Genomic DNA, 9462 nt, shown 5'->3' with positions numbered 1-9462 from the left:
AAGGCAAAGAATGGTGTATCTGACAAGGGATTTGGAGAGTTACTAAAAATCCAAAAGAAGATGCTTCCGAAGGACAATGAATTGCCTGCCACTACCTACAAAGCAAAACAAGTTGTCTGTCCTATGGGGCTAGAAATCGAGAAGATACATGCATGTCCTAATGATTGTATCCTGTACCGTGGCAAAGAGTACGAGAAATTGGATGCTGGGATTTACTCTTTTTTAGCATGGGAACTGTTCATGTACTATAGGAGATTCTTATTTTTCTTTGATTTATACTGGATATGAATCTTTTTGCAGTGTGCATGGTTGCATTCATGGTAATACATAGCAAGTATGCACGCTGGAACTTCTTCTGGGCATTAAGATTCAGTTTCTCACTATATCTGGTACTGAACATCTGAACCAATGTTGTTAATTTCCTCGTCAGGTTGATTCAAAGGCAATTGCAACACTGCAACCGTGTCTCCATATTCAGGCCAGGAGACAATTACCAACATTTTTTCCTAGAGGCATCCATTCCTCTTCTTCACAAGGAATGTGTGTGCAGGATAACAATGTGAAGCGAACTACCGAAAACCCTGTGCCTATTGCTGCCCCCGCTTCTGTCTTTGGTGACAAGAATTTATTAGGTGCCCCAGGAAATGTGGAGGACTATGAAGAAGCTACACCGTTGAGCGAGGATGCCATGAAGATATATGAACAATTGATTGGGGTCCATGTGGCATATTTTCATGCTTGCAATGTCCCTTACATGACCACTTCTAGGAGCCTCCCCCAGCAGGTTGTCCAGGAGCAAAACACCCACCGTGCTCATGATGCTCAGGTGTCAAGTTATGGGGACAATCTAGTGGAGGCAGATACCAGTACTACGGTTGTTCAACAACAAAGAGTTCCTTCTGCTGGCTCCTCTCATGTCCAGAATTATGGAGCTAGTGGATTGAACAATACGATCCCTTCTATTCACCAGGAGCAAATGGTGGCTCCGGTGACGAACCCTTCCTTGAGGCTCATGCACATCAAGGGCCAAGTAGCAGCTTCCTGGTGTGCATAAAAATTTAATTACTTTCAGCCTTCCAATATTGCACTATATATGATTTACCTTCAGTTCCTAGCTTTAATCAACTTTTGCATGCAGTGCTGATGCCAATGGGAGCCGCTTTGTACAGCAGGCGATCGAGGTGACAACGCCTCAAGAGATCGTTATGGTTTATGAGGAAATCATGCCTTGTGTCCGTATGCTTGCCATTGATGTGTTTGGAAATCATGCCGTCCAGAAGGTTTAAGTTTCTCCAACTCGATCCAATATATTATATATGTATGCTGTGGCATTATTTCTTTTTTACTAGAATTTCTGAATCACATGCACAAGGACATAAGTTGAGCATGCCTGTAGAAATTAAATTACCAATTCATTATCTTTGTTTCGCCTTCAGATTCTAGAGCATGGACCACAGTCCTGCAAACGTGAGCTCATCAGTCGTCTGATGGGCCATGTGCTTCCCCTAAGCCGTGATATGTACGGTTGCCGAGTCATCCAGAAGGTGAGCTAGCTAATATTGTCTAATTCAGAAATGATTTTCACTATATAGCCATGTACATGTACATATACAGTATTTCTGTGACTTCGAAGGATGCACTCATGTTTTTTTTATGACCTCTGATTTTTAGTGTTCATATTAATATGTATTGCTTAGTCATGTGCATTGATACTAATAAGGACATATTTTTGAAGCAGGGAAGTGTATCACTGATCCTACTACCCAATTGTTTTCTTTGTTTCAGGCTTTGGATGTAGGGGGGCACGATCAGAAGATTGTGATAGCCAAAGAGCTCAAAATCAAATTGCTGAAATGTGTTCGCGACCAGTTCGCGAGCCATGTGATTCAGAAATGTGTAGAGTGCCTGCCACCGAAGCATATCCAATTCATTTTCCGAAGCTTCTGTGGAAGGGCCAAGGCACTATCCATCCATCCCTACGGAAGCCGTGTGATTCAGGTATGGTTGCTCATCGATTATTTGTATTTTCAGTGTTTTGTATGCAATCATGCATCTAATTCAACTCAACTTACCATCATCTGATCTGATTCGGTTCTTTTTCCCAACTGCTTGCTGTTTCCAGAAAGTGCTGGCCCATTGTGACAACCCCGAGGTTTACCACACGCTGACATCGGAGATTATCGAGTTTGCTAACAAGCTGTCAGCAGACCCATTCGGAAACTACGTGGTGCAGCACTTGCTCGAGCATGGAGGCCAGGCCACTCGGTCCATGATAGTGAGGAAATTTGACAGGCGCGTGATGAGCATGTGTTATCACAAGTTTGCGTCCAATATGTTGGAGAAGTGCCTGGTGGTGGGGAGCCAGGAGGACCGGCAGCTCATCATAAATGAGATCCTCGGCGACACCGGCAGCCAGCACTTCGAACATCTCGTGGTTACCTGTGGCTGATTTTCCTACTAGTTAGTATATAGGAAATACTGAGAACATGATTGAAAAAATATATGTGTATGTGTGCAGGACATGATGATCAATCCATACGCGAACTTTGTCATCCAGAAGATGGTGGTGACGGCGGAGGAGCAGCAGGTGGGCCTGCTGCTGGACGTGGCCAGGAACAATGCAGACAACCTGAAGAGGTACCCACATGGCAGGCACGTCATCGCTGCCATGGAGAGGCTCCACAGTGCCAAGGGTATGGTGGTATATACATGCCTTGCTGATGCCCCCTTTTGCTGAATGCTGATGATGAGGTTCCTGCCTCTTCGCCAGCAACAAGCAACACTGACCTGTCTTTGCTTCTTCTGATGATGATTTTGTTGTTGCACTTGCAGAGGGGAGGCCTGTACTTCGGGTGAACAATGAATGAGGAGGAGAAGACTGCAGAGAGGATGGACGGAACCTACCTCTCCTGTCAGCCTTCTGCTCCCATGGCCTCTTAATATTACTGTATACTCCTTGTGTTTCAAATTATAGTTTGTTTTAGCTTTGTCTAAGTCAAACTTCTCTAATAGTCTAACTACGCCCAGCAGAATAGCAGATGATGAATGAATAAATCATCTGATTTCCGAGCACTATGCTGTTGCCTTCTGTTCTGCTAACAAAGGCAATCCTTCTGTATCAAGGCCAAGCAGAAAATTAGGGACCCCCTCATTAGGCGGTGCGAGAATTTTTCTTAATGTTTGTTTCTCCTTTTCCCTTGGGCTTTGAGAGCCTTGTAAACTGTAAATACTGTATTCTTTTCCATATATATAAAATACCAAAAAATAGGTAGGGGACTCCCCTTCTGACCTTTTAAAAAAAAGAACATCCGGTGGGCAGGCTACGTGTTCCTAGTCGTCACCCTTGGCCTCTTGTTCATTCTCGACTCATCGTTTATTTTATTTTGGCTGCTGGCGTAGTCGCGTTCGGCATCAGGCTTAGGCAAAACTACAGCAGGTTTCAGTTGCACATTATTGCAGACTTGCAGGTACATGGTATTGATGATTAATCCTAATTTGGCGTATCAGGTATCTAGTTTGGTCATTTTGCACTTGCTAGTAATTACCTAAATCATCTATTGTAGTACTTCTACAAATTTGGCCGGCCGATTATCCTTGCCTGTTGCCTCATGGACTGTAATTAGTATGTGTCATCATTGGTTTCTACTAAGGTGTTTTTTAAAAAACCATGGCAAGAGCTCATAGTTGAGGTTCCTCTCGAGTAGCTTGATGCAGGTGTTGTGACCGTTGGAGGGGGTGTTGCTAGAAGTGCAGGGCGCCTATGTTGCTCTTTCTCGAGGTTGCTGCTGCCCATTTGTTTGTCTATTGGAGCATTGATGTTCTGATCATGCGGTTGTTGTACTGCGTCGTTTGTTGCTCATGCGCTCGCGCCCACATGACGTAGGTTTCTGATTCCTGGGCATTGTGTTTGGCCACTGAAGATCTTATGGGTTCCTTTAACCCGTTGATGTAGAAGTTGATCTATCGTTGTTCGTTCAATATGCTGGCATGCAACATATAGATTTCGAATTTGTTGGTGGTGTACTCATCTACACTGCCTGTTGCGGAGGACCCAAATTTGTTGTTGTCGATTAGGTGCCCGAAGTCCTTGTTGATGGAAGTGACGAAGTGGTCCCAATTAAGAAATTGTGTGTCCTTGGTGAGATGGATGTACCAGCTGTTTGCTGCGCCCGTTAGGTGTAGGGCGGCACATGTGATTTTATTGCCGTTAGTGAAAGGCTGTCCTCTGAAAAGCAGGTCCAGTCATCCAATCCATGCTATTGGGTCTGTGGAACCATCATATGTCAGGGTTGAAATGTCTTCCTTGAATCACTGCCGTTCCTATATCTTTGTTGTTGTTGGCGGGGCTGGTTGCTGTTGTGGCTGCAACGGTGTTTGTTTCTGCTGGCGCTGCTGGTGGCGTTGGTCGTTGTTGAGGAAGTCATGATGTTACAGCCGCTTGGGAGGTTATGCGGGTAAATAAATTGTTGCACACTTCCTGTATGATGTGCACCATTGTGAAGAGTGTGGTTCCCTCATCTTGGAGCCTAGGAAGCCATGACCTACAGAATCCATGGCGTTCTTTGTGTCTACCTTCAACTGCTTGATTGTCGCTGCGCATTCGATTGTTTCGACTGCTGATTTTGGTGCGGCATTGTCGATTGCACGCTCCTGTTCGACTGCAGCCAGGCGTGTGTCAGTGGTGGTGAGGATGCTATTGTACCCTTCGAACTGGCTGCTGATGGTGGTGCTGAAATTGTTGATCAGCTGGTGGAGTTCTAAGAGGTCAGAGTTGTTGCCCCTGGATCCCATGTTGTTGTCTGTCGTCATGAAGATGTTGTGGCGAGGATTGATTTGTCTACGGATACTAGGTGTCACGCTCCTGCTCGGTGGTGGCCGGTTGGGCGACCTTGGGCAGTGGAGCGGTGGCGGCGTGGGGCGGCGGCGCTGCTGCGCCGAGCGTGGGGGAGGAGTTGGCGGCGGTGTGCTAGGGCAGGGGTGGCGGCGTGTGGTATGGTCAGGCCGCATGGGCGAGAGAGAGAGATAGGGAAGGGGCGGCAGCGCAGGAGAGAGGAGAGAAGGAGTAGGGGAATAGATATTTCTTTGCTCGATCGGAATGGTTACAATGCCCCTATATTTATAGTCCCTACGAGACTTGCCTCTCAAGCAACCTAATTTTATAAAAAGTGTCCTTATACCTCTGGAATGCTTTCATTACAAGTAACTATTTAGTTCTCTAACAAAATTGTAATCTATTTTATTAAACAAATCTCTTACTAATTTTCCTACTTTTTCTGACTTTCCTTCATTTACTCTGAATTGCTTGGATGTTGGGAATTTGGTGGAGCGGTGGTGGCCTGCGGCCCTGGCCGTGCGCCCTTGCTACCACGCACTCAGGGGGTCAGGGGTTGGTGCTGGCCCCTGATTTAGGCGCGTGACACCTCCTAACCCTTCTCTTATCAAACCCTAAGCCAACAATGGTCCTGACCTTGATCAATGATCAACCTCATGCAAACTTTCTTAAATAATCTTTATGCAAGTAAAAATCGTCATATCCTCTGTCATTAATTAGTAAGACAAAGGTGGTAAATAAACACGGAGTAGCTACTAACGAAAAGGAGAAACCATTATATATATCATATAGAATTTCTTTGAGAACGTACATAGCAGTTTTCCCATCATTGTCAGCCCTTGGGGATGGATCCATCGACGGCAACAAAGAAACAATTATCGTTAGTGTCGTCAACCCCCAGCAGCCCACAAAAAGACGACGCCATCCAGTAAACCTTCATCATGTAGTCTACTTTCATTAGGCGACTAAACCGGCCAGTGATCGATCATTCATTTCGATGGCCAACCACAAAAACAATGGCGGTGGGAGCATGTACTACTACCGCAATAATCCCAGCCAGACGACGGACGACGAGGAGCATTTCAAGAAGACAGTGGCCATCGCCCTCCCCGTCTTCATCCTCGTCGTCTTGCTGCTCAGGCTGCTCTGCTTCTGGGTCCACAAGGACAACGACGAGGAGGATGTCGTCGCCGGACCAGGGAACAGAGTGCGTCAGCGGCGGCAGAGCAGCGGAGCTGGAGGCTGGGTCGACAGGGCACCATCATCGACGGTAGCCGGCGCGGCCGTGGAGGTGGTGTCGCCGGTGCGACCAGCCGAACCACCGCTGGTGTGCATGTACAAGAAGGCGGACGGGTGGCGTGAGGGCTCGTGCGGTGTGTGCCTGGCCGAGCTCGCCGATGGCGAGGTCCTCAGGGTGCTGCCTGTGTGCATGCACTACTTCCACGCCGCCTGCGTCGGCGAGTGGCTGCGCGGCCACGACACCTGCCCGCTCTGCCGTGCCCCGCTCGTCGGTCCTGCCGCTGTGGCCTAGTGATGTCCTCCGTCTGCTCACCCTGCTTAACTTGGCCTCTTCGTGTACCTATTATTGGTACTGACTGCCTTTCTTATGTGTTCATAATTAATTAATGGCTTCATAATTCAAACTATTTCTTTAAGGACATTACTCTGTTTTTCTTTTTTAAAAAAACGCAAACACACTCATAGATATAAATGTATACTCACTTACTTCCCTTGTTCCAAATTGTAAGTTCTGCGGACTTTACTAGATGCATAGAATTTATTATGTATTTAGACATAATGTTTAGCTAGGTACATAGCAATAGTCAAAAGATATGCACCTAGAAAGCAAGAAATATTTACAGTTTGGAACGGAGATGGAGTACAAGCGTATATACATATAACATACTCAGTCACTCTATATATGAGTGTATCTAAGTGCTTTGACGTTACATTGGCTTTCGCTAGAATGGATAACTAACTCTAAACCTTGGGTTGGCATGGGAATCCTTGGTGACATCACCGATGGCTTACTTTTCAACTTATCTACGTCACTGTGGGTAATGGAAGAATGGCCAAATTTTAGCATAACAGTTGGCTCCATGGAAGGGCTCCATAAACCTTGGCTCGAAATTTATACAGCCTAGCTAAACGCAAGAACAAATATGTCTCCCAATAGCCACATAACAATCTGTGGATCTGACCACTACTTTGTAGAATAACTAATGCTACTGGTCAGCTCGAGGAATTCATCTCCAAGTGAATCCGGCTCCAAGATTTGGCCAGTAGTAGAGGACTCCATTACCTGAAAATGGACTCCGAATGGGGAATACACCGTTAAGTCGGGCATATCAAATCCAATTTGTTGGATCTTTTGAACCATTCCACTGCAACTGACTTGATTTGGAAAACCAAATCCAAGCTCTTCACTTGAACCCTAATCCCAGACAAAATTTTGACGACAGGACGGCTACATCAAACATCTTGTGCACTTTTGTCATAGTCAATAGGAAACTTTAGTAATAAGAGTCATTTTTTCTCTACTATAAAAATGAACTAGGAGCCGATAAAGCCAATGTGACTCAATGACTGGCTCCTCTGCACCTTAGTAAGGATTCAGATCCGTTTGGAGCCGTGTGGGCTTATGGGGTTTATTAAGAGTAGTCTTAGGGCTATATAAATAAATCCCAACACATATTCTTCTGACCCAAATTTTATTAATTTTCCAAAAGCGAGTAGAGAATACATTCATTCATTTATCTCAAGATTTTCCTTTGGTTGCTTGCTTTGTAGGAACTCTATGGATGCGCCCTTGGTTGCTCGCTTTGTTGAACTCTTACGCATGCACCATTGCCGGTAGTTGCAGTGGAACCGTCCAAGCTGAAAAACAAGTTAATCAAATTATATTGAATTGTCCAGGTTACATAGATATTGGCCGCTCAAAACATATTTTTTCTAGATTTCTAGCTTGGCAATAATTATTTGATGAAGACAACATAATAGTAGAGTAATTTAAATTAAGAAAAGATTAGTGTTAGGTACTCACTTCCACATTTATTTCCAGGTGGCACCGGGTTGCCACACTCCTTTGCAACATCCACAACTTTTACGACGCTTATTTTGAGCTGCTCTTCTAGTGGGTCTATTGATTATTTATGGAGGATCACCTCTAGAAATCATCTAGTGCGCAAATGGGCAAACAATTTATAGTGGTGGGCCTCTTAAGAGAACAAGCTCTAAAAAATAAGGCTATTTTTAGAGGTGGCTCTCTAAAGAGGTCCGCAGGCCTAAACCCATGTAACAAACCCTAAATATAAAACTTAGTCTCCCTTCCCTCTCATCCAATGATGTGCCTCTACCAATGCCCCTCCGCCGCACTTGCCTCACCGTGACCAATCATTCTCCTTCGACGAACCAGCTACTTCCACCGTCTCTATTGGCACAACGCATGAGACCATCCTCAAGCGTGCGCTGCTAATCTCCATGGCCACCTTTGCACTTCGCCTCCTCTACATTGCCTTTCTCGCAATCTCTCTATTCAATGCAAATATGCTAGCAAGGTGATGTACCTAACAGCCGACATCAAGCCCACCATCACTATGAGGACCTGGTGCTAGGGGTGGGCATAGTTAACCAAATATGAGGAACCGAACAGATCTAATCGAGACCGAACCCAAAATAACAGAAACTGTTTTTTGTTCTTAATTCTATCCCAAGAAGTATCTAACCAAATTAACTATGGTCAATACTATCTTCTCCATCATGTAACCAAAAACAGAGGAAACCGAAATATACATAAACTACTATAAAAACGGCCATTTTTATTTTCAGAGGTGGTACTTTTATATTTGCGTGTCTCTGTAAGCAATTTTAGGAGATACAATAATTTAAAAGACACTTAAAAAAATATACCTGCCTCTGAAAATGGATTTTCAGAGGCACCCATCTTAAACAGGCTGCCTCTGTAAACATTGGATTGTTGCATATAGATTCTCTTCTTTTTTAAACAATACGACACTTGCTTCTTTCTTCAAGGGAACCGGTACTCTTTAATTTTTATATCAATTTACAATGAGATATATTCCCTCTGTTCCAAATTATAAGTCACTTAACTTTTTTGGTACATCAATTTTGTTATGTATATAGATATAACATATGTCTAGATACATTGAAAAATCTATGTACTAAAAAAGTCAGAGCGACCTATAACTTTAGTACTCCTTCCATTTCAAATTTTAAGATGTTTTTGTTTTCTAGATACATAGTTCTTACTATGCACTTAGATAGACACCGTATAGATACATAGTTGAAGTAATGTATTTAGAAAAGCCAAAACATCTTATAATTTGGAAACGATGAAGTATTAATTTATTAATGTGTTTGCAATGGTGTCTCTACTGACCCGATTTTGCTTATTAACAAATCTATTATGAGTGTTCAAACTTGACTGTATGGATTCTAGTGAAAACGGATCGGAGAGATCATTTCCCGGAAATTTCTTTGAGAACGACGTACATACACAGATTTGCCATTGTCAGGATGATGCCATTGCCCTTAGCCATGGATCCGTCGTTGGGTACAAAGACACAATCCTCGCAACTCTCGTCAGCCCCAGCCACCTACAAAATGAGACG

The 9462-nt window shown here is 44.2% G+C and overlaps 2 protein-coding genes across 2 annotated transcripts; both read left to right on the top strand.

Moving 5' to 3' along the window:
- The first annotated feature begins 538 nt into the window (after positions 1-538).
- LOC136489712 (pumilio homolog 1-like) lies at positions 539-2867 on the top strand. The gene is made up of 7 exons (XM_066486276.1): positions 539-1044; positions 1139-1280; positions 1437-1544; positions 1786-1998; positions 2123-2434; positions 2519-2693; positions 2833-2867. The coding sequence occupies exons 1-7, from the start codon at positions 539-541 to the stop codon at positions 2865-2867; spliced, it is 1491 nt and encodes a 496-aa protein (XP_066342373.1).
- A 2961-nt stretch (positions 2868-5828) lies between these two features.
- Positions 5829-6362, top strand: LOC136489711 (RING-H2 finger protein ATL39-like). The gene has a single exon (XM_066486275.1). The coding sequence runs from the start codon at positions 5829-5831 to the stop codon at positions 6360-6362; it is 534 nt and encodes a 177-aa protein (XP_066342372.1).
- Positions 6363-9462: the final 3100 nt, after the last annotated feature.

This window comes from Miscanthus floridulus, chromosome 10 (assembly GCF_019320115.1).
Source record: "Miscanthus floridulus cultivar M001 chromosome 10, ASM1932011v1, whole genome shotgun sequence".
In the NCBI taxonomy this organism is placed as follows: domain Eukaryota; kingdom Viridiplantae; phylum Streptophyta; class Magnoliopsida; order Poales; family Poaceae; genus Miscanthus; species Miscanthus floridulus.
This window is presented reverse-complemented; position numbering and strand designations above follow the sequence as displayed.

What these genes read in the sequence shown, in the direction of transcription:
- LOC136489712 (XM_066486276.1), top strand. Translation starts at nt 539, where the DNA reads ATGTGTGTGCAGGATAACAATGTGAAGCGAACTACCGAAAACCCTGTG. An exon ending in ACGGAAGCCGTGTGATTCAG is followed by an intron (nt 1,999 to 2,122) that starts GTATGGTTGCTC and finishes TGCTGTTTCCAG; the next exon opens with AAAGTGCTGGCCCATTGTGA. An exon ending in AGCACTTCGAACATCTCGTG is followed by an intron (nt 2,435 to 2,518) that starts GTTACCTGTGGC and finishes GTATGTGTGCAG; the next exon opens with GACATGATGATCAATCCATA.
- LOC136489711 (XM_066486275.1), top strand. Translation starts at nt 5,829, where the DNA reads ATGGCCAACCACAAAAACAATGGCGGTGGGAGCATGTACTACTACCGC.